General features: G+C 34.4%; 1 protein-coding gene across 9 annotated transcripts in view; it reads right to left on the reverse strand.

The window, feature by feature from the left end:
* PSD3 (pleckstrin and Sec7 domain containing 3) overlaps window positions 1-25802 on the reverse strand; it is a 769411-nt gene that overhangs the window by 345570 nt on the left and 398039 nt on the right. For all 9 annotated transcript variants that reach the window (XM_059155883.1, XM_059155885.1, XM_059155884.1 and 6 more), the window contains 4 exons: window positions 23183-23377; window positions 23001-23081; window positions 21134-21246; window positions 18341-18399 (listed from right to left, as the gene is read on the reverse strand). In XM_059155883.1, the coding sequence (XP_059011866.1) occupies window positions 18341-18399; window positions 21134-21246; window positions 23001-23081; window positions 23183-23377 (448 nt within the window). The remainder of the gene's footprint in view (window positions 1-18340; window positions 18400-21133; window positions 21247-23000; window positions 23082-23182; window positions 23378-25802) is intronic.

Genomic DNA, 25802 nt, shown 5'->3' on the forward strand with positions numbered 1-25802 from the left:
TTTCAGTTTTCTTGCATTTGTTTTGTGACTCAACATGTGATCTATTCTTGAAGAATGTTCCATGTGCACTTGAGAAGTTTGTGTATTCTGCTGCTTTTGGATGAAATGTTCTGTATTTGGCAATTAAATCCATCTGGTCTAATGTGTCATTTATGCCTGATGTTTCCGTCTTGATCTTTTGTCTGAATGGTCTGTCCATTTATGAAACATTACTGTTATTGCATTGCTTTCAGTTTTTCCAAGTCTTGTAATATTTGCTTTATAAATCTTGGTCCTCCTATGTTGAGGGCATATACATTTCTAAGTATTTTATCTTCCTATTGTATTGACCCCTTTTAAGACAGTGCAATGCCCTTCTCTACTTTTATTACAGTCTTTTAAAGTCTACTCTGTCTGACATAAGTATACCCACTTATATTATAGTCTTTTAAAAAGTCTACTCTGTCTGATAAGAGTATACTTACTCTGGCTTTCATTTCATATTCATTTCCATGGAATCTCTTTTTCCATCCCCTCACTTTCTGTGTGTGTCCTTACTTCTGGAGTGAGTCACCTACAGGCAACATCTAGATGACTCTTGTTTTCCTAACCATTCAGCCACACCATGTGTTCTATTGGTGAATTCAGTCAATTTGCATTTAAAGTAACTATTGATAAGTATATACTTATTATATACAATTTGCAAATATTTTCTCCCAATCCACTGGCAGCCATTTAACTCCACTGTGTCCTTTCATTCACAAGAGTTAAGTTTGATGTAACCCTGTTTGTCTGTTTTTGCTTTTGTTGCCTGTGCTTTAGGTATCATAAGCCAAGAAATAGTTGTTAGGTCCAACATCATGTTTTCTTCTAATAGTCTTACAGTTTTAGGTCTTATATTAAGATTGTTAAACCATTTTGAGTTAATTTTTTTATATGGTATGAAGGTCCAACTTCATTTTTCTGCCTTGGATATCCTTTATTCCCAACACCATTTGAAAAGATTGTCCTTTCCCATTGAGTGGTCCTGGCATCCTTGTTGAAGATCATTAGACCAAATATGCAAGGGTCTATCTATGCACTGTGATTTATTTGCCTATGTCACTATCACACTCTTATGATTATTCTAGCCTTACACTGTATTTTGGAATCAATCATTTTTTTCCAAAGTTGTATCTTGAGAATCCATATGAATTTTAGGATTTTTTTCTATTTCTGCAAAATATGCCATTAGGATTTTGATACAAACTGTACTGAATCTACAGATCACTTTGGGAGGTATGGACATCTTAACAAAATTGTCTTCCAATCCAAGAATATGGGAAGTTTCTCCACTTATTTGTGTCTTCTTTCTTTTAGCAATGTTTTGCAGTAAGTTTTGCAATCAAAAAGTGTAAGTCCTGGGGCACCTGGTTAGCTCAGTGGGTTAAGCCTCTGCCTTCGGCTCAGGTCATGATCCCAGGGTCCTGGGATCGAGCTCCACATCAGGATCTCTGCTCAGCAGGGAGCTTCCTTCCTCCTCTCTCTGCCTGCTTCTCTGCCTACTTGTGATCTCTGTCTGTCAAATGAATAAATAAAATCTTAAAAAAAAAAAATGTGTAAGTCCTCCAAGTTATTTCTGTGCTCTTGATTTTTTTGGTATTTCTACATGAACTTCAAGATTGACCACCCCCCACCTCCACCACCCCCCAGCCGAAAAAAAGGACATCTGGCATTTTGACAGTGATTGTACTGACTCTTAAGATCACTCTGGAGAATATGCCACCTTAAGTGTTCCAATCCCCATGGGATAAATTTACACTTGATTTCTTTGAACAACGTTTTATACTTTTCAACATCAATGTATTAATCTTATTTCAAGTTTATTCTTAAGTATCTTATTATTTCTGATACTACTGTAAATGAAATAAATTTCATTTTTGCATTATTCATTACTGATATATAGAAATATAATTGATCTTTGTACATTCAACTTTTGTTCTGCAGCCATGCTGAACTGGTTTTTAAGATTATTTTTGTAGATTCCTTAAGATTTTCTATATACAAGATCAAGTCTTCTGCAAGCAGATAATTTTACTTATTCCTTTCTAATCCTGGTATGTTTTTTTTTCCTTGTCTAATTCCCCTAGTTAAAACCTTCAATATGGTACACAGAAGTGACAAGAAGAACCAATTCACATTCCTATCAACAATGCACAAGGGTTCCTTTTTCTACAAGTCTTCACCAGCGCTTGTACTTCTTGTCTTTTTGATAACAGCCATCTTAACAGCTGTGAGGTAACATCTGATTGTGGTTTGATATGCATTTCCTGATGGTGATGGTGAGCATCTTTTCATGTACCTGTTGACAATCTGTATAGATCTTCCTTGGAAAAGTTCAGTTCCTTTCCCAATTTTAAATTTTTTTCTTGCTATTGAGTTGTAGGAGTTCCTTATATTTCAGGATATTAATATCTTATCAGATATGTGATACATAAATATTTCCTCTCATTTCATAGACTGCCTTTTCATTTTGTTGGTGGTTTCCTTTGCTGTGCAAACTTTTTTAGTCTGATGTAGTCCCACTTACCTATTTTTATTTCTGTTCCTTTTGCTTTGGTGTCAGATTAAAAAAATAATTTCCAAAAACAGTATCAAGGAGCTTTTTTCTGATGCTTCCTTCCAGGATTTTATGATTTCAGGCCTTACATATAATTCTTTAATCCACTCTGGGTTAATTTTGTGAGTGGTGTAAGATAGAGGTCCAGTTTTTTTCTTTCACATGCACATACAGTTTTCTCAATACCATTTATTGCAGAGACAATCATTACCCTATAGAGTATTCTTGGCTCCCCTGTCAAATATTAGTTGATTGTGGGGCATCTGGGTGGCTCAGTTAAGTGTCCAATGTTTGATTTCAGCTCAAGTCACGATCTCAGGGCTGCAAGATTACACCCTATGCCAGGCTCTGTGCACAGTGTAAAGTCTGCTTAAGATTCTCATTCCCTTTCCTTGCCTACCCCTACACCTGCTCATGCTGTCTAAAAAAATTATACACACACACACATACACATCAACTTATATAATTCTGTTCCATTGGTAGATATATATACACACACCAATATATATAATTATATTATATAATTATATTGTACAATTCTGTTCCATTGGCATATACATATTCATATTCATATACAAACACACACACAATCAACTTATATAAGTTGAATACATATATATTGAATATATTGAATATATTCTATCTATATATATACATATATATAGTGATTATATATATGTGATTGTATATATGTGAGTTTATTTCTGGAGTTTAAATTCTGTTCCAGTGGTTTATGTGTCTGTTTTTATGCCAGTATCATGTTTTAATTACTGTAACCTTATAATGTAACTTGAAATCTGAAAATTTCATATATCTGGCTTTATTCCTCTTTCTCAAAACTGCTTTGGCTCCTTGGGATTTTTGTGGTACCATACAAATTTTAGGGTTATTCTTCCTTTTCTGTAAAAATTCCATTGAAATTTGAGTAGGGATTCCATTGGATCTATAGATGACTTTAGGTACTATGGACACCTTAACATTAATTATTCCAATCATGAATATGGCACATCTTTCCATGTATTTGTGTCTTCAATTTCTTTCGTCAATGTCTTCTAGTTTTCAGTGTACAGATCTTTCACCTCCTTTTATTTCTAAGTATTTCATTGTTCTTGATAATATTGTGACTGGGACGGTTTTCTTTTTCAGATAATCTCTCATTACTGCAAACCCAACCCAAATGATTTTTTTGCATATTAACTTTTTATCTTCAATCTTTACTGATTTCCTTTATTAGTTCTAACTTTTGTGTGTGTGGAGTCTTTAGCCTTTATTCTTCTACATTTAAGAACATCATTTGCAAATAGATGACTTTACTTCTTTCTTTGCCATTTGGATTCTTTTAATTTCTTTTCCTTGTTTGATTACTATGGCTAGGATTTGCATCACTAAGTTGAAAAGGCATAGTGAGAATAGAAACACTCGCCTCATTCTTAAAGGAAAAATTTTCACATTTCACCATGTAGTATGCTGTTAGCAGTGGTATGGCCTTGCTGAGGCATACATGCTTCCATACCCAATGTATTAAGAGTTTTTATGATGAAAGGATATTAAGTTTTGTTAAATGTCTTTTCTGTGTATATTAAGATGATTATATAATTTTTATCTTTCATTTTATTAATGTAATACATCAATTTATTGATGTGTACGATCGGAATTATTCCCACCTGATAACAGTGTATATTCCTTCTAACATGCTCTTAATATGGTTTGCTAGTATTTGGAGAAATTCTGCATGTCTTCATCAGTGGCCTGTAATATTCTTTTCTTATACTGACCTTATCTGGCTTTTGTATAAAGGTAATACTGTTCTTGTAAATGAGTTTGGAAGTGCTTCCTCCTCCTCTTGAATTTTCTCTAAGAGTTTGACAAGGACTAGCATTAATCCTTCTTTAAATGTTTGAATTCACCAGTGAAACCATCTGGTGCTGGGCTTATCTTTGTTAGGAAGCTTTTGATACTGAATCAGTCTCTTTACTAATCATTGGTCTGTTCAGGTTTTCTATTTCCTTGGTGGACTCCATGTTTCTAGAAATTCATCCATTTACTCTAGGTTGTCCATTAGGTTGGAGTATAACAGTTAATAGTAGTTTCTCATCATTCTTTTTATTTCTGTGGTGTCTACTGTAACATCTCCTCTTTTATTTATAATTTTATTCATTTAGGAATCCTCTCTTTTACTCTTGTGTAGTCTACCTGATAGTTTTTCAACTTTGCTATCATTTCAAAGAACCCACTCAGTTTGTTAATGTTTTCTATTGCTTTTCTATCTTCTATTCCATTTATTTCTGCTCTTATCTTTATGATTTCCTTTCTTTTGCTAACATTGCGCTTAGTTTGTTCTTTTTTTAGTTCCTTGAGGTATATGGTTAGGTTAAGATATGTTTCTTTTTTCTTGACATATGTGCTTCCACCTATAGTTTCCTTTTAAAACCATTTATGCTGCATCCTATAAGTTTTAGTATATTGCATTTCCATTTTTAATTGTCTCAAGACAATTTTTCATTGCCGTTTTGATTTCTTCTTTGATCCAGAGGTTATTTCTACATATTTGTGAGTTTTCCAGCTTTCCTCCTGTTATTGATTTCTATTTTCATTTTCTAACCTTTGTGGTCAGAAAAGGTACTTGACCTAATTTTTCTCATATTCTGTTTCTTGAGACTTATTTTGTAGCCTAACATGATTTATCCTAATATGATTTATGTGTGCTTTCAAATAATATGTATTCTACTACTGCTAGATAGAATGTATATGTCAGAATGTATACGTCTCCTAGATCCATCAGGCCTATACTATTGTTCAAATCCACTGTTCCCTTAATGATTCTCTAAGTGATCTATCCACTGGTAACAGTGGATATTAAAGCCCCCAACTATTACTGTACTGCTGTTTATTGCTCCTTTTAGTTCTGTAACTTCTATATTTTGGTGCTCTGATTTTCAGTGTATTATCTACCTTCTACTTGCCAGTTGTTTACCCATTTATTTATTTTTTTAAGAATTTAGTTGACAGAGAGTGAGAGGAGAGAGAGCACAACAGGGGGAGCAGCAAAGGAAGGGGGGGGGACTGGATCCCAGGACCCCGAGATCATGACTCAAGCTGAAGGCAGAGGCAAAACCCACTGAGCCACCCAGGTATCCCTGTTTATCCATTTATTACAGGGCTATATTATTAGTTTTGAAGATTTTATTTATTTATTTGACAGAGAAAAAGAGTACAAGCGGGGGGAGAGGCAGGCAGGAGGAGAAGCAGGCTCCCCACTGAGCAGGAAGCTTGATGCAGGGATGAATCCCAGGACCCTGGGATCATGACCTGAGCCAAAGGCAGATACTTAACCAAGTGAGCCACCCAGGTGTCCCTACAGGGCTATTATTACGTTCCTAAACTTAGAATTGTTGTATCCACTTGGTATATTGACCCTTTCATCATTATAAAATGTCTTTGTTTCTACTAATTCTGGTCATAAAGTACATTTTGTTGATATTAACACAGGAACCAGCTCTCTTCCAATTACTGCTTAAATGGTACTACTTTTTTCATTCTTTAACTTTAAACATATTTGCCTCTGAATCTAAAATGTGTCTCTTCTAGACAACACATAGCTGAATGTTTTTAGTCCATTTTTCTAATATTTTAAGTCCAATGTCTGGCTCTCCTCGAGGCAGTTTCTATTGACTGCTTTCCTTTAGTGCGTATGACCCATACATTCTTCTTTCTTTGCAAGAACTACTTGTTGCAAACTAAAGATTTTAAATAATATGGCAAATCTGTAAGTCAGATTCCTCCCCTTCCCCAACTGTTTGTTGTTACTGTATTGTTTGTTTAGTGGCTTTTCCTGAACTAATTCTTTGTTGTATGTGATCCCTGAAGTCTCAGTTAGCTGATTTTATTATTGGATAGAGATTTCCTGAAATGCCTTGAATGAGTAAGCATCCCAGCCTTTGTCATTGGGTTCTGCATGCATGTTAAGGTATAATTTCAGTGCTCCAGGAGACAGGTGTTTTTTTTTTTAAGATTTTTTTTTAAAGATATTTTTAAGTCTGTCATAGTCTTCACTTTTTGCTTATGCAGAATCTCAAGGGTCGTCAGAGGTAAGAGCTTCAAGCCTTCTCAGGTTTTTCCAAGGCAGGTGGACATAGATTCCCAAGAATATGTCAAAGTTCACCAGTATGCTGTATTTCCCAGCTTTTCCTTTTAAGTTTTTTGGTCAACCTATGTTTGCCCAACTGCTATTGGAATCAGATGCAACAGTAATGTTGAACAATGGTCAAATGCTTAGGGAAAAGATTGTTTTTACTGAATGAGCGCACAGTCAGATCAAAAAAAAAAAAAAAAATGAGCTCTGCAAGTGAGGCAGCTGCCAGACAAGTCAAATAATGACAATTCCCTGGGAATGGAGCTTTTGAGGAAGCTCCTAACTGCCTATTCCTGTCAATGATTCTGGTTTTCACAGCTAATATGACTGTGAGAGACTAATGGTTTTTAAGATTACTGTGGAACTGAGGAGAGGGGAATGATAAAAAAGCAAGTGAAAACACCACAAAATCTTACTGTTCTTATGAATATTCAGCTTTTTGTTCTGTTTTGTTTTCTTCAATAAACACTCTACAGATTGTTGCAAGCCTTTCATTAATCTCCAGAGTTCTAAAAACATTCTGATCATTTTTTGCAAGTGTTCTCATTGTTCTTTGGAGGAACAGATTTTCAGAAGTACTTACTGTCACTTGGAAGTACTATTAGCTCCATCTAACCTTTAGACACTAATGAAAGAATAGTTTTAATGTCAATAATGTCCATATCAAAAATTAATTTTGTAAGTTTTAATTACTTAAACTTGTAATGAAAAAATTTAGAGGACACCTTTAAACTGGAAGAAGGGTACTATTTTTTGTTCAAAATTCTTTTGAAAGACTAATGAGCAATATGTTTAAAGATCACTAAGTCACAAAACTTGAGGACATTATGAATTTTTATTATATGGTATAAATAAAACTTTCATCATTTAATTAATAGTTATGTTTTGTAACACTGAAAAACAATGATAGAGTTCCTGGCATTATTTTGGTTTATAAAGTCATACTTCATTCTAAATTCAGACTTATTTTATTTACTTGCTTATTTAGCATTGCTTGTTGTATATTTTCACAGCCTACATTAGTGTAAAGATACCATTTTGACTCACATGAATTTTGAAATAACAATTAGGAAAATAGCAATTAGGGAGAAAATGGATATGTAAATTCAAGCTAACAATAACAATTCATACACTTTGGGTCCTCGAGAGTAAAGAAGAATTAGTACAAACACCCAAGAACTGGTGCCTCAATCTGCCTGACTAATGCAGGAAAATAACCAAGATAAATGGCTCTCTACTAATCAAAGATGCTCAACAACTTACTAATATTTGATTAGTTGAGGTGGTTATATCTGCCATTTATTGTCCTTCTCTGACTCACTGGCAGTTCTAGGTAAGGCCCAGGAGGAAAGGCGAAGGGTCTCGTTAGTCCATTTGTGCCTTACTTACATATATGGCTAAACCTTCCTGAGTTTTTGTACCATTTTTATCATGGAGTAAAAGTAAAATGAAATGAAGTTTTTGTAATTGAGAAATACTCCTTCATATAATACCTGGATTTTTCCTTCTTCTTATACCAAACTGTATCCATTATTTTGAAATATTATTATTCAAATACTGTCCACTGAACAAAGCTAACTGTAATCACTGATTTTGTATCTCAACCATTCATAGCTATCACAGAGAAACTCACACACTGCCATGATTCTATTTTCTTCCCAAATTGATTCATAACTCTGGAAAAAAGTAGGCTTGCTCTGAAACAAATGCTGGCCAGTTACATGCCAAGGCAGTAATTTTGTAGTACCTTTTTATATTCTGGATTCCTTTCCATTAAATGAATAAAAGCATGGAGATGTGAAAAAGCCTCCTGATGAATTGAGAGTCGAAGAAATTGTTTCCTGAAATCAATGCAACATTTCCAGTCAAATCTGAGCTGTTTGATGAATATGAATCTCTGGATCATTAATTAAAATCAAGAGGCATCTTTAATCAAATCTAAAATTTAACATACAGAATGGAAAATCCACAAAAAGTAAAAATTCCGTTTGAAACCCCAAAATAGCAGGACCAAATTTTGAATAGTTGGCCAATTAAGGCACAATCCTTAATGAGAGAGAATATTAAGCAAAAAGATGAAAAACCCAAGACTGGTGGTTCATATCCCCCCAAAGATTTAAGGCTTTTCTCCAAAATGATTATACTGCCATTTTCAAATATATTAAACTATTATCTTAGAATACAAGAAAGAGTTCTTGTCTCCATTTTTTAAAAAAAAATACATTAAATGACTTTTAGAAATTCTTTGATGAATTTATCATTTCTCAAAAACTGAACATAGATACGTTTTTTAACATGTCATTCAGAATGTTAAGTAAAAGGATCATCTTTAACCTTACTCTACTATGTCTGGGAGAGAGAGGAGGATTCATGTACTAAGGGCAGGGGGTGTAGAAAAGTTCTATAAATTTGTGAAAAGAACTAGATAGGAAATATTTTAGGCTTTACAGGTCATGAAGTCTCTGTTATAACTACTCATCACCTTATCATTTTAGTGTGAAGATATAAAAGAAATGGGTGTGGCTGTGTTCCATAAACCTTCACTTACAAAATCAGACCTTCGGCTGGATTTTACCTGTGGGTCATACTTTGCTGACCCCTGATCTTTTTTTTTTTTCCTTTAAGATTTTATTTTTAAGTCCTCCCTATACCCAGTGTGGGCCTGGAAATCACAACCCTAAGATCAAAAGTCACATGCTCCACCAATGAGCCAGCCAGGTGCCTAGTTGACCCCTGAACTAAAAGAAAACTGGAAGGAAATGGCATTTGTATTCAAGACAACATCATGAGTGAGCATGTAAATAGATTAGAATTATGTATTAGAGTATGTATTCAGATGTATTCTGTGCCTTACTGTTAAAGTTATGGCCTTTTTCCCCACTCAGTTGATAATCAGCTCCCAGCTTTAATGGTAACAATGAGAGTAAAGGGAAAAAGTTAAGATGAAGAGATTCCTTCTTTAGAGTCACCTAGAAACCATACAAGCTACTGTCTGAAATTCAGCACAAGAGTGACCAAGTCTTTGCTTTGAGTATGCTTTCCCTGATAACTGGAGGAATGAAACCTTCTTCAAAGCTCCAGACAAGACCTAACCTAAACTCAGATCTAAGAGAGCAGCTAGCAAGGACAGCTATCTCAAGTATTCACCAGGAAAACAGATCACAGCATATACTCTGACTTACAGGTTGCAGAATTAGGCAAAATAATCCTAATTTTTTTTTTTTTTTAGATTTTATTTTATTTTTATTTGACAGACAGAGATCACAGTAGACAGAGAGGCAGGCAGAGAGAGGAAGGGAAGCAGGCTCCCCGCTGAGCAGAGAGCCCGATGTGGGACTCGATCCCAAGACCCTGGGATCATGAGCTGAGCCGAAGGCAGAGGCTTTAACCCACTGAGCCACCCAGGCGCCCCTAAAATTTTTTTTTAATAATGTAGAATGTGGCATTGTGGGGAAAAAAAATTTTTTTCAGAGAAACTAAAAGCTTTCATGATCCATTGGTAAAATCTGGCCTCATAAGTCTTGGGATTTTAAAACCACAGCAGGCATACCCTCCCACATGATAATTCCACCTCCTCCAACATGTTACAATAATTGGGGGGAGAAAAAGCATACTACAGATTTGGTAATTACTTCAGTTCTATAGATCTGCTATAAGCTATTTTGCTTTCGTTTTGTATTCTTCTCTATCAAGTAAGTTTAATTGTATTATGCTGCCCTCAGGTGTCTATTTTTTTATATGTATGATTAGCAGGCAAAGCAAGATCCTTCATAAATTTCCAAACCAACCAAGAAGCTGTGGCTGTGATATTCAAAGTATTCTTTCATAAACCCCAATCATAGGTTAATGTAAGTATTAGAAGTTCTACTTTTAGGGATATCTGAAATACTACTTGGACTTCCCTGCCACTTATATAATACACTGCCATTAAAAAAGGAAGTAGACATGGTTTAAAGAAAAAAATATGGCAACTGATAATAACATTCTAAGACAGTGGTTCTCAAAGTAGGACTCAGGGATCCTGTCCAGGGAGTCCATGAGGTCACACTTAGTGTTATAATAATACTCAGAACATTTTTTCACTCTTACTCATAAGTTAGAGTGGAGTTTTCTAGAACCTACATTACTTGTGACATATAGCAACTAATTAAATACAGAAGCAGAGAATTCAGCAGTCTTCTATTAAGCCAAATAGGAAAGAGTCTTGCCAAAAATTTTCAATGCTATACTTTTCACTGATTTTTTTTGTTTTGCTAAGTCTAATTATTATTCATAAAAAAGAATGTTATTCCTATAGGATTTCACTTATATGTGGAATCTGAAAAACAAACAAATGAACAAATAAGTGATGCGGATTAAGGAGTGCACTTGTGATAAGCATCACGTGTTCTTTGTAAGTGTTGAATCACTGGATTGTACACCTAAAACTGGTATTATACTGTATGTTAACTAACTGGAATTTAAATTAAAAACTTAAAAAATACATAATGTGTGTAAAGTTAAAAAAAAAATAAGGAAAAGCAGAAGCAGACCCATAAATATAGAGGGACAAACTGCTGTCAGAGTGGAGCGGGGATTGGGGGTTGGACAAAACATGTGAAGGGGAGTAGGAGACACAGGCTTCCAGTTATGGAATGAGTAAGTCACAGGATAAAAAGTACAGCACAGGAAAAACAGTCAATAGTATTGTAATAGTGTTGTATGGTGACAGATGGTAGCTACAGTTGTGGTAAGCATAGCATAACAAACAGACTTGTCAAATCACGAGGTTGTACACTTGAAACTAACGTAACTGTGTGTCAACTGCTCTTCAATTAATTTAAAAAAAGGTACAATATTCCTTTTGTAAAGGAAGTACTGCATGGGGATATAATGTACATCATGGTGACTACAGTACTCAATGTCTGAAACTGAAGAGCAGCTTGAAAGTTCTTATCACAAGGAAAAAAACCTAACTATGGATGGTGAAAGATGTTAACTAGACTTACTGTGATCATTTTGTAATTATATGTAAATAATGAATCATTGTTATATACCTAAAAATAAACTAAAAAATAAAATTCACTAATTTTAGAAGAAAAAAGTATGTTATTCATTTAATGGGTTTATTATTGCTATTTTAAAATACTAAATATTTTTTAAATCTTATCCATTTTAGTTTCTAACATGGTAAAATATTAATGGATATTCATAAAAGCTCTTTGGGGTCCTCAAAAAAATTTAAGAGTATAAAGGGAATATGATACTAAAAAGTTTAAGAAGTACTGTAGTAGCAGATTCTGTAACAACTTCATAGAAAGTATTTCCTTGAAATTTGAGAAGATAGAAGACACTGACCTCATTATCAAGTTACAAAGACTAAATCTACTTTTAACTTGTCATAGAATGACAGATGTTAACTTAAGTAATGGGATTAGAGGTAAGAGGTTTGTTTCAGTCACCTTCCTCACCCTCACTCCTTCCCTCCTCAAACCATGTGCAGGAAGAAAGAGCAAAAACAGACTTAATACGGAGTTTGATCTGCTTTATCATTTTCTACTAAAGACCTGTGCGAATGTGAAAAACTCTTAATGGTAAGAAGGAAAAGGAAAGCAGCTACTGAATAACGTACAAATTCGATAACCCGAAGTCCCTAAATGAGCCCCACTGACCCAACTGATGTCTCCATATTGTATTTTCCATGTATGAACCTATTCTTAAAAAAGGAGAACTAGAAAAAAAAAAAAAAAGTGAAGAAAGGAAGAGAAGTGGGGGAGGTGGCTAGAGGAGGAAGAAATAGGGGAGGTGAACCATGACTATGGACTCTGAAAAACAATCTGAGGGGTTTGAAGTGGCGGGGGGGTGGGAGGTTGGGGTACCAAGTGGTGGGTATTATAGAAGGCACGGATTGCATGGAGCACTGGGTGTGGTGCAAAAATAATGAATACTGTTATGCTGAAAATAAATAAAAAATAAATTTAAAAAAAAAAAAAAAAGAAATGGGGGAAAGGAGGCTTTCATTTTGAGAAGTCACAGAAGCAGAGAAAATGCACCAGTGCATGATTAACTATGAAATGCTGAAGTAAGCATTCCTATTAAAATCCACACATCAGGGGTGCCTGGGTGGCTCAGTGGGTTGAGCCGCTGCCTTCGGCTCAGGTCATGATCTCAGGGTCCTGGGATGGAGTCCCACATCGGGCTCTCTGCTCAGCAGGGGGCCTGCTTCCCTTCCTCTCTCTCTCTGTGATCTCTTCCCTTCCTCTCTCCTACTGTGATCTCTCTCTGTCAAATAAATAAATAAAATCTTAAAAAAAAATTCCACACATCATTGTCAATGTGACAGTATCTTAAAGGTCATTTTAAAATTGAAAAATCTGAGGGGCACCTGAATGGCTCAGTCGGCTAAGCATCTGCTTTCAGCTCAGGTCATGAACTTGGGGTCCTGGGATTGAGCTGAGTCAGGCTCTCTGCTCAGAAGGAGACTGCTTCTTCCTCTCCCTAGGCCCCTCCCTGCCAACTTGTGCTCTCTCTTGCTCTCTCTCTAATAAATAAAATCTTTAAAAAAAATAGAACAATCTATAAGACATTTTTCGATAAAAACACTTCCACAGCTGATGGTAAAGGTTCTCAAGCAATCCCCAAAATGCTCCTTATGGTAAGAGAAACAGTAACAGGAAAACTGAATCCAATGCCCCACCAGAAATCCTTGGCAATGCTGATCCAGACCTGATCCTTCCATGAACTATCATTATCACTGAGAAGCTCCAGGGATGAGAGCCTGGAAGTCACTGTAGCTGGGAAGCTCCCAAAGAGATGAAGGGAAAGACTTGGAACCAAGGACATGGAAAAGAGGCCTCCAAGGGGAAGAAGGCTTGTTGACTAAAAGGAAATTAAGAACAAGGCTAGAATCTACAGTAGGGTAAAGCTCAGATAGGAAAATAAATGAATGCCAAAGACGGCTTTCCTGGCAGAGGGCATCTAGGCTGTGGGGCGACAGAGACAGGAAGAGGAGCCCAGAGAGAAGACAGCTAGACAGGAGGGAGAGCAGCAGGCAAAAAGCACTTCAGGCAGCTGGCCAATTACAATAATGATTATCACAGAAACAGAAATTTCCTAAGGATGTTAAAGGCCTATGGTGCTTTTGAGGGTAGAAAGGTAAAACAGCACACTGTGAAAAGTAAAAGCATTAAACAATTCTTACAATAGTCATTTTCCACTTCTGATAATAAATAAAATATTTTGCCCGCCAATTTAAAATTCTACGATCCTACAGAGCCAATCTAGGAATTAAAAAAAAAAAAATTACCAATGCAGTTTACACACTGAAAAATAATGAACTGCTAACATCATTCTATTACATAACCTATACTTGACTCCTTTCTGCCCTTCTACCAGTATGGTATACTAACTGTCGTTTTATCCTTATTCAACCTATAATCTAACACCAACAAAAACAAAAAGAAAAACAAAAACAAACAAAAAAACAGTAGGGTCCTGCCTCATAATTAAATTCAGACCACTGAGGATGATATTCAACATACCCAGAGTATCCCAAAGTTATCTACAGGATGACTAGACTGAGCCACCACTCCAGAAGAACCACACCCCCAATTCCTTTACACCTGTTGCAGAGTGGGCTAGCTCCTGCCATTAATGAAAAACACAGAGATGCCTTCGGTAAAACTCCTATTAAAAATCCCAAGCCACAGTGTCAAAGGATAGATTCTGCCACAATACCTTGATTACAAATAAATGTCCTTGCTACTGCCTCTAACCAAGGCCTGACCCTGGGCAGCCATTGTCTTACAGATCTCTTTTGACTTTTAGCTGTGAAAATGACTAACTGATTCTATTTATCCATCCCACTCTTCATTACAACTCAGTCTACATCTAAAACTTCTTCCCACTTCAGGGTCCAACAATGGTGCAAAGTTTCTGCCTATTGTCCTGCCCCTGACACCTGTCTTCAGCTCCAGTGATAATCCTGGTAGATAGCTGAATCTCTGTTATGATCCAAGGACCTGAGAGCGAGTTACAGTCAACAAAGCACAAGTGAAGATCAGTCCAGAAAAGAAATAGTATAGAATTTATTCTAACTTTATAAAATCCTTTATTCATACTTTTTCCAATAAAACACAAGGCTTTAAAGAAAAAGATTTTCATATTTTCAATTTTTTCCTTGTTGATAGCTCAAATAACATAAATACAACTTAGTTCCCATATTGTAAGAGAAAAATAAACTCTAGAGTTTGTTTTAATAGAAAGTTATCTGTATATGCAAAAGTTTAATTTATATACATATTTCATCGATGAAGAGTCATTTTAAAAATAAGAGATTACTCAGCACATTAGCTATGTGACCACAATTATAAAATATTTTTTCTAAGAGAATAAACTACACGCAAATAAAAGCAAGTCAATACTGTTGCTAAAATAATAATGCATCATTTGTATTTTTTAAAAAATAGGGAATCAGCATTTTTAGCTCCACTGAAATTATGACATTTGAATGAACTTCTCCCAAAAATATTGCATATACTTCGGATTATTTTTTTTCCATGTGAAATTCAATTATCCAAGGTATAATTAAAATATCTCCCCAGTACTTTTCCACTACAGCACCTCAATCACCTGCTATATTCTAAGTTAAAAGGACTAATGGAAGTCAGCCTAGCCAACACTATCAGAAATGATTTTTGACTTCCACGAATGTCTCATTCATTTCCAATCCTTACCCAGATGGCACAGAATTTGGATAGAGCAGACATACTATAAGTGTTTGTTGAATGTTAGAATAAATTATAAAAAGAAAGACAGAAAGGCATTCCAACATATAACACTATATTAGATTTATTACATTAGTATACATTCAGTGATTTTATTAGTAAGAAAAGTTAGCAGAATGAACAAAGGCCCATACCAGTGCATTTCCAATGTATCATTCCTCAGAGTAAATAAAATCCACAAGGAGGATTCATCACAAAGAAAAGCCAAAAGAAGCTAATTCCCAAGTTATGCCTCCCCCACTGAGAGCATGAGGACAAGCTTACTGCAGTACTTCTTAGAAAGATCATGCTGGTGTATTGCTATCAGGGCACAATGGTAAAGAAGAAAAGGAAAATGGCTTACTAGTTCACTTCCCAAGAAGACTATTCTAGCATTGGACTAAGTAATGAGAGGTGATGGCCTAGGCAGTACAGCCTAGGGAGGAGGTGAAAAGGGGCAGATATTAGAAATAATTCACTTTATATTTTGAATGATTCACCTTCAAAGGGGTCATGCTAGTAAGTCAAAGAGAAACTGTAACAATACATCAGGCAATCATGATGCAACAGAAACTACATCCAGAATTATGGATAAAAACTTACCACCTAGAAGGAAAATTTATTTTTAAAATGAATCCAGAGTTGGAAGATAAGAAAACACATTTTCGTATGGTTAGTTCTTATGAAACAACTATATATTCAACAGACTTTCAACAGCATGCATTGTAAATAAGGATTTAAAAAACCTCTAATATACAAAACCTACCCACAGACAATCCTAAGTATATAGCACACATTTTCAAGAACAAAGCTAAGAATAATCCATAAATTATTAATAAATTATTAATAAAAATTAATAATAAAATTAATAATTAATAAAAATATGTTGATAATATTGTACTTATTCTCCCTCTTACATGTAGTTCTGTCACTATAGCCAGTTGTTAATTATGTACAATTGGCACAACTCAGGATAATATTAAACTGTTTATTCGTATACTGCCTCTTACCTATAAACTCTTACATTCTAGTTGCAAAAAGAAACGTTACTCTTCATTTAGTCTCTTTTCAATTATATAAAAGTGGTCTGAAAACAGAGCAAGTGCAAATCCGAGATCTGTGGTTCTGAACTTATGGACTATAAACACTGCTGTGCTCATGGTTAGTCTGGATATCAAACAAGCTGAGTTATCTGAATATGTAAAAAACCTCACACCTTTATTTACTGCCATATTTAAAATTATTGTGATTAATAAGATAAACACTTATTTGAAAGTATTAAGGCAATATTAGCTTTCTAAAAAGTAATTCAGCTTTTAATAGAAATTAATCCCCCATCTAGCAACTTCTACAGAAGTTCTATGAGATCCTTAACTTTTAAATAAGAATTGAACGTGTTACTGGATTTTTTTTGTCATCATAAATTTTCTCAGTCAACAGACACAAAATGCACACCCATCATATGTGAATGAGACCTTAAAATATCTCACGTGACAAAGCTACCTTATATTGGGCTCACTAACTTGGATCAAAGTTATATGTGGACAAGTATTCAAAAATTCTCTCTTAAGTGGGAGGAAAAGAGGAGGACAAAATTGTAACTGTCATCATCATAAGACAGGCAGAGAAAAAAGCAAGGAAAACTTGCTTTGCTGGTAACAGAAAAACAGGGGTCAGGACGGTACAATGAGTTGTCATCCCCGTAACAAACCAGTGAGTTTAGATTCTGATCCTCATATCAAGGCTCATGCTGCGGGAATCCTAGCACCTTTATATCCCCAGGATGTATTATGGTGCTATGGCCCCAAAATGTCCCTGAGCATATCTACTAATTTTATTCTGTATCATCGCTGGACACGTTACATATGTCTACAAGTCACTTCGCTATTCTAAATACAACTCATGGAAATTGAAAAAGGAACTTCCTAGTTTCCTAGTTGAGTTGGGAGGTATGTGAAGACAGTGTTAGCTATCACTGTATCTCCTCTTCATTTTTCTGACAGAACATTTCTTTTTCCCTTCAGTCCACTTTAATCGTCCCAAACTGTACCATTTTGCCTTTCTTAAGGAAATGATGTGTCCTTTTGGAAGATGAAAATGAATTTGTACAGATACCTAAGCTTTATTCTTTCAGTGTGATTTTTTAAAATTTTAAGATAAATCATATAGCAAATCAAGGGATGACCTAGATTCTTTAATTATAAGAAACTTGGTTTTCTCTTCAGAATAAATGGACCTGGGACTATGAAATAATTTTTGTGCTAAGTGAGTACATACTGGCCTATATTAAACTAAAAGATTTTCATTTTCTCTAAGATAAACAGTTTAAGTAAATGCTAAAATTTCACACCTATGGAAGGTAAAATTTTATATATAATTATAAAACATCTCACCCTGGTTAAGTTTTCTCTAGATTTTTCAACAGTAGATGAGATGGTAATTAGAATATTTTAATATTTCAACTAGTAAAGAAGACCATGTCAGCTGAGAAGCAAAGAAAAGGCTGTGTTCTTAAAACTGGCTACTAGATTTAGTAAAAACATGGTCATCATCTTCAGCTCTAACTTATTTCCTCTTTCCATCATATTATCAACCCAAATAGCTAACCCAAAAACAAATGCTCTGTCTCTGCCATCTACTGGAGAAAAGATACAGAACACACTCACTACAGGTAAGTCAACTGCAGACATGCAGAACGTATCGTATTCATGTTAGCATGTAAAGTAAGTTGTTTTTTTTTTTCCCAAGGGTTTACATTTACCTACCTGCCACGTAGAGAATGAGAGAAGGGAAGGGGAGAGAATAAGTGTGTATGAACACAAAAGCAAAGATAAGCTCAAAATATTTTAATTTCTCTAAGTAACGGCTTCACACACCTACACTTACATGGCCGTGGAGATCCGTGTTAAGAAGCATCATTGCACAGGTAAGACAATGGACTCCATCTAAGGGAAGTGACAGGAAAGAAAGCATTAATTCACCATTTCCCGTTGAACTACTTATAATCATCAAAGTGGCATACGTTAAGAACCTCTGAAAACACAATAATGTGGCTAAGCACAATCATGTTTGTTTGGGGAAACAAACAAACAAAAATTATTAAAAGGGCCTCAGTGCAGACAATAGGGCTCTGCTGGTGATAAAGTATATTATTCTTAACTCTCTGGAGTGTAGTTTGAGAGTACATATCTTAAGCTTTGAACAGTATCTTTTGACACAGCAAATCCATTTATAAGACTTACACTAAGGAAATAGGATCTAGACAAGATACAAGGGTATCCAAAGAAATATCACTTATAATGGGGAACAAGAAAATAAAACCCTCCAAAACCACAATCCTGTTATGTTTAAGACATTAAAAATGTTGTCGAAGTATGCTGAGTGTTGAAACAAAAAGATATTTCACAATAAACTATTATATGAAAAGCACATTGTTATATGAAAAGCACATATTCTATGAAAAGCACAAAATGCAGTATGATCCCATTTAAATATAAATACATCTAGAATAATATATAGCATTATATTAAAACATTACTGTCTCTGGGTAATGAGATAATTTTTATCTTTTTATTTATATTTTCCTAATCTTATGTAATAAAAGATGCAGAAATGAAAATAAATTATTTGCTACCGTTCCTTCTTTTTTTTTTTAACTTTCTGGGAGGAATGCAAATTAAGAAGAAGCAAAAGTTACAGGAAACCAAGATTTGGGTCTCTCAGTGTACTGTCCGGGTATTAGTTCTCTGGCTAAAAATATATATGGGCAGCAATAGTTATCCTCTTTCTTGACGATTCACTAAAGGCCACTGGTCCAGGATACTATGGATCAGCCAAAAGTAAAATACTGCAATAATCTTGTAAAGATTAAAAAATTAAATATTCAGGGGAAAGATGCTGCTCCAAACAGATGGACCATGTCCCATTTAGGTGGAAACATCACTTTATTCCTTGATAAAGGAAAAGAGAAAGCACTAAAAATTAGAAGCTTCTCATTTCCAAACCTTAGAATTACTTCTCCTCATTCTTTTCCTGCAATTCTCAACAGAATTTTTTCTGCAGATGCAGAAAAATCTTATTGTGTATGCCAAATGTGCGAAAGGCAGGCCTTCCTAATTACTGAATTCATGAATTAGAGACAGCTTATTTCTCAGAAGTATGCCTTTGAGTAGAGTAGGTGATTTCTATTATTAATATCTCAAAGGAGATGCTACTGAATACCCAAAAGTGCATTTATTCCAGTTCCAGATTATTATTATTAAATTTTAAGTACATTTAAAATTAATTCCTTGAAAGCATTTGTAAAACTCTCAGCACCCAACTCTCCAATACCCTTATCAACAGCCAGATGAGTGTACATATCCAAATTCCTTATTTCACTCAGGAATGTCAATATTTTATTAGCTTTAGAGGAGGCTTTTAATAAAAACAATTCCCTTCTATCCCTTTCATTCGCTACACAATACTGATTAGTGATAGAAACAGTGAGTAAATAGTCTAAGTATAATCAAAGAAAGGACAGAAGAAAATTAAATTCCCATTTTATGGAGATGAATGTGACTCTAATGATGAGATTGTTAGTTAATTTAGCTAAGGCCTGCAGGGCAGAGGCTGGGAATTAATCACTTTAGTGAACATCTACACTTATCCCAGTTAACTGGCAAGACTGAAGCTAGAGAAAATGGTTATTTCTGGTGCCTCTAATCCTAGTGATCTATTCCAGAATTCATGTTTATGAAAAATTCTCCAATTGCAAATGAATGCGCCTGACTTCAAACCTTGAAAATTTTACTTTATTGCAGGAATTGACATGGAAGAAAAACCTCTTGATAGGGTGCATCAACAATGAAATAGTTCGAAGTTGCTTTTGAAAAATAGTACAATAAACATAAACTCATAGTTCATTAAAATCACAAGTCAAAGTCAGTGGTCAGTGTTGCTACAACGAATTATCAAACCAAAGCACGGGAGACACACTACAAACACCAGTGAGATTTGTAAACGTTTCCAAAACTAAGTATACATGCTCTTCAAGAACTTTAGATTAATCAGAGGGATAGAAAGAAGAAATAAAACCTGCATTTCATTTATTACAATGTGCTTTGCATGTAAAATTTAAGAGTGATTTAAAGCATCTTATCATACTATAGAACTGGAAAACAAAGTAAAAATAATGAAAAGAAAAAAATGTCATGCAGCCATTAAATATGACAAGAGAAAATGCTCACAACTGAAAGGGAAAGAAGAGAAAACACAACTCTGTAATGATTCAAATTTGAAATTAAATATTATACAAATAGAGAAGGAAATAAATCAAACAGTTGTTAAAAGTTATCTCCAGATAATTAGAGAGCCCTAGATGATTTTCATTTTCTTCTGTATAATCTTCCATATTTTCCACAATAAAATTTAACTTTTTTTTAAAGATTTTATTTATTTATTTGACAGAGATAAATCACAAGTAGGCAGAGAGGCAGGCAGAGAGAGAGAGAGGAGGAAGCAGGCTCCCCACTGAGCAGAGAGCCCGATGCGGGACTCGATCCCAGGACCCTGAGATCATGACCCAAGCCGAAGGCAGCGGCTTAACCCACTGAGCCACCCAGACGCCCCAATAAAATTTAACTTTTATGAGAAAAATAACCCTTGTTTCTTGAAATACAAACATTTCCATCACATTACCTTGTGAAGCAATGGTATTTGGGTTACAATAAAAGTATCTATTGGAGAAGTGTATTAAAACTCTCTCTCGTTCTTGAGTTTCTCCCACAAGAGAAAATGCTTTAAAGAAATACCTAAAGAAAGAATTAAGAGAAAAAAAGTGAAACTAGAAAACATTACCATACTCTTTATGTTTGATAAAGTTAATTCATATATAATATAAAATTAATTATACAAAAATATTCTAGTTATTAAAAAAAACTTGCTAGAGATAGCCATTCAATATAAATTTAATTCTATAAAATGTTAATATGAAAGATGACAGAATAGTAACAGTAACATGGTAGCTAATACATTAAAATAAAGCCCTGGGAAGGTAGTAACTTCGCCGTATGACTGAAATGACAAGTACCCATTTAAAAGATCAGTCAGATAAAAACCAAAGAACACTTAAATATCAAACCCATAACCATGGAGGCTATGTTTTAAAACTGTAACAGTTTGTCATTTTGTTTATATGATTGTACTTGCCACTGACACATTGTTATATAAAACAATGAATGACTAAACTCTACCTCTGAAACTAATAATCATTATACATTAATTAACTGAATATAAATAAAATAAAATTTAAAAAAAAGAAAAAAATTACAATTATATTATCTTGTGTACAAGTTTTGTTAATTTTATTTTGCCTATTATCACATTATATTAACTTTTTATATGAGAGGAAAATTGGGAGCTAAAACCCAACTAATTAATGTATAAAAATTCTTTGAAAAACAAAAATATGCCCAGAACCACACACCAATCTAAATCAGAGTCACTAAGAATACCGTCTATTAATGATGAATTCCAATGACCCTCACTTGACAAAGTGGATGTGCTTCCCTAAACATGAGTTAGGAAGGAAAAAAAAATCCTTTAAAATGTTCTAAGAAATCTCACAATTAGAAGAAACATACAACATTATTATTTCTATGATGAAAGTGTTGCTTTCTTAGCGTGTTAACTTATAACAATCAAAGTGGAATTTTTCATAACTGTCTTTTATAAACCGTATCAGAGAATAATGCATAAACATCAATCTTTTCTCTACCCTTGTTTTCCGTGGAAAAACCTATGTATGCCCTCAATTCACACAAAGTACCACTGAATAAGTCATTATTGTGTATTCTAACCTAAATATCCTCATGCTACCTCCCAAAACACAGTTTCCTCATTTATAAAACTAGAGGGTTATACAGATGATCTCAAAATTCCTCCAGGCTCTGACATGTTATAAGATTAATAAGAGGTAAACACTGACTGGGTTTTACCTTCATGACTTTTAGAAATTTACAGTACACTATGGTGTGAAAAGTGAGGATCAGTGTGTTTAAACCTTCATTTGAACAGATCAGCAAAAAGTGCTACTATCTGAAACAGTTTACAGATACCTTCTGCCAATTATATGTTGATGTTCATTTTTATTCCATTCATGAATTAATTCCAAGCATCATCTTAAAGGCTATTTGGCTATTATAAATAAATGTTTCGGCAGGAGGGAAGCCTGTAATTCTACAGTCTGTAAATCTGTGCCTTTTTAAAAAATTGATCATCCAAAAACCAGATTTCCACAGATTCCACTTGTCAAGACCTACTTTTGAGATTCCACTTCTCAAGACTTACTATTTTTTACTATGTCATCTACTAGATGGAAAATATGATTTCATAAAAAAATTATTTTCTTTCTATTATGTCTAATAAACTATTGTATAATCTGAACTAAGATCACAAAGTCACTGTGGGCTAAAAGAATTAAAACTTGGATTTTAGTTTCAGCATTACTTCCTCTTCTCAGAATTATTTGGAAGCAAAAAAGAACAGAAGTGGTAATTAATCATACCTGAGAGACTGATCCAGTGTCATCCCTGTAAAATCAAAAAACTTCAGATATTCTTCTGCCACTAGTTTGCTAAATTCATTGCTATAAGAAAACAGGATAGACTTTGTTATTAAAATCCAAGCTATTTAAAAAGACACACACACAAGGACACACTCAGACACCAGCCTTGGTACACAACGTACTTCTTGCCTAGGTGCTTTGCGACATCCGATCTTTTGAATCTGTCTAGTTGATAAAGGCGTTTGGCCAACCTTTTGGCTGCTTCTATGTTGCTGCTGGTACCATTACTGAGACTTTCTGAGGTCTCCTTTTCCAGAATTTCAGTGCTCCCCATATCAGAATGAGCCTCTAGCAGTGTTGTTTTTACCCCAGCATTGCTGTGAGAATTGATAAAGAAGAAAAAAAGAAAAGGTTTTTTTTTTTATGTGACAAAAAGGAAAAATAGCTGATGAAATTACCAGGCTATTGTAAAAACTAAATGAAAAAACTTTTAAATGAGAGAGTTTTATCCTTAATTAGTCCTAAAAGTATTTCCAGCTACCATATTTCAATGTACTGAAGAAGTGATTCCTTAAACCCTTGAGGTACAGTTCTCAAAACTTTTAGTCTCAGGACCTTTACATTTTTAAAAATACGGAGGACACCAAACACCTCTGTGTTTATGTGGGTTACATCTATTGATATTCACAGCATTGGTAATTTAAAAAGAAAAATTTTAAATGTTAACTCACTTAAAAGTAACAAGCCCATTTCATGAATATAAATAATATATTTTATTAAAAATAATAGTTTCTAAAACAACATAAAATTTAGTGGGAAAGGCAACAATTATTTACATATTTAGAATAATGGTTGGCTTAATGAAGATAGCTGGGTTCTCACTGCCACTAACCAATACTCTGTTTTGGTTAAAATATATTAAGAAAACCCAACCTCACACAGATATTCGGTTAAAAAAAAAAAAGTAACTTAATATCCTTTCCAGATAATTGTAGATATTCTTTTTTTTTCAATGTGGCACTAAAATAAGATAAGTGGTAGGTTCCCAAAGGTTAGTGGCAATATAGTATCAAAGAATTTTTTGTACTCGTATTAAAATTTGTCTTCTACTTTAAATCAATCTTTTACCCAGGCAAGATTCTGTACCATACATTGGCAATTTGCAAAATATCTGTTGACACATTATACAATACTTTTAAAAATCATATTTATTACATCACCACTATTATCTTCAGAAAAATCTTTAATTATGGAAAAGCTACCAAACTCCTGGTGACAGATAAAAGTTTTCCGAATTTCTAAGTTTTAACTGAAAGCTCAAGTTGCCGGCAAAATATATTGTCAGTTTTCTTAGAGTATTAATAGGTTTGCTCTAATAATTTTTGAGAAAATGGCTGTCAATAACCATAATTTGTCAGTTACACTTCGAAGGAAAAATGGCATTTTATGAAAAGCATCAAGTTTATAACTCATAAATCAAATTACATACAAGACTGTCCCAAAGAAAACCATCAGGAGAAGGGCTTTATGCATATTTCCCATTTCATCACACATGAAATTAAAATCGTATATACTCAAAGGTTAAAATGTAATTATTCTGTACTGCTTCATCAAAGAATTTTTAGGTGAGACTGACTTTTGTTTTTCTTTTGAGTGCATGATAGTGAAGAACAAAGTAACAACTAGGACAGTTTGGAGTCACTACCTTGATTTGTGCTAAAGTCTGCAAACCATTGCTTCTGATGTGTACCATTTACACTGATGATGTAAATATCAATACAGTGAAAAAGGAAAATAATACTGTACTGTTATTATAAAATAATTTTGAACTCATAAACCTCCTGAAAGGGTTTCAGTAAGCCCCACAAACCACAAAGTGAGCACCTCTGCCCTTGAAAGGAGTCACAAGCTATAGCCTGTGGCTGGCTATGGAATGCTGCATCCTCCATTTGTAACATAACCAATAATGCAATAATTTCCAAATCCTCATTTTAACTTGATAACTAAGGAAAGATACATTTATGATAAACTATGACATTTAAATAGCCTTCCAACATACTTACCACAGACTCTAAACTGGACACAGAATTTTTCTATAATGAACCAGACACTAAATATTTCAGGCAAGGTCACATTAGGTCTCTGTCACACATGCCTCTATTTTTGTTGTTGTTGTTGTTTTTCTTTGTTTTTCCCAACTTTTTAAAACTTAAAAACCATTCCAGGCTAGGCTGAACAGGCAGGCCCACAAGCCTACTCTTGCCATGTCTTTGCTCTACATAGTTCTTTAACTTGACCTGAATTAAAGTGGAGTATCCATTTACGTCTAACCCAAGATACTCTGAAGAGGGAACAGGATGATAAAATTAAATATGTAATTATAATTGTTACAAAGGGTTTTACTATTTTTATTAATTTATTTATTTGAGAGAGAGAGATCACAAGTAGGCAGAGAGGCAGGCAGAGAGAGGGGAGGAAGCAGGCTCCCTGCTGAGCAGAGAGCCCAATACGGGGCTCAGTGCTCCCAGGACCCTGGGATCATGACCTGAGCCGAAGGCAGAGGCTTCACCCACTGAGCCACCCCGGCGCCCCATTTACAAAGTTTTTTAAAAACCAATAAAAATAGTTGTAAACTTACAATAAATGACAAAAATCATTGTAACAAAAATATATTTTTTTTAAGCAGAACTATTCAGTATCTATTTTTGGCACTTACTGTACCTTATGATTTTCCATTTCCTATCACCAATAAGTGACAGCCTGGCAGGTACACTACCACTCAAATGCAGTTCCAGCCACTAG

This window comes from Mustela lutreola, chromosome 18 (genome assembly GCF_030435805.1).
Source record: "Mustela lutreola isolate mMusLut2 chromosome 18, mMusLut2.pri, whole genome shotgun sequence".
In the NCBI taxonomy this organism is placed as follows: domain Eukaryota; kingdom Metazoa; phylum Chordata; class Mammalia; order Carnivora; family Mustelidae; genus Mustela; species Mustela lutreola.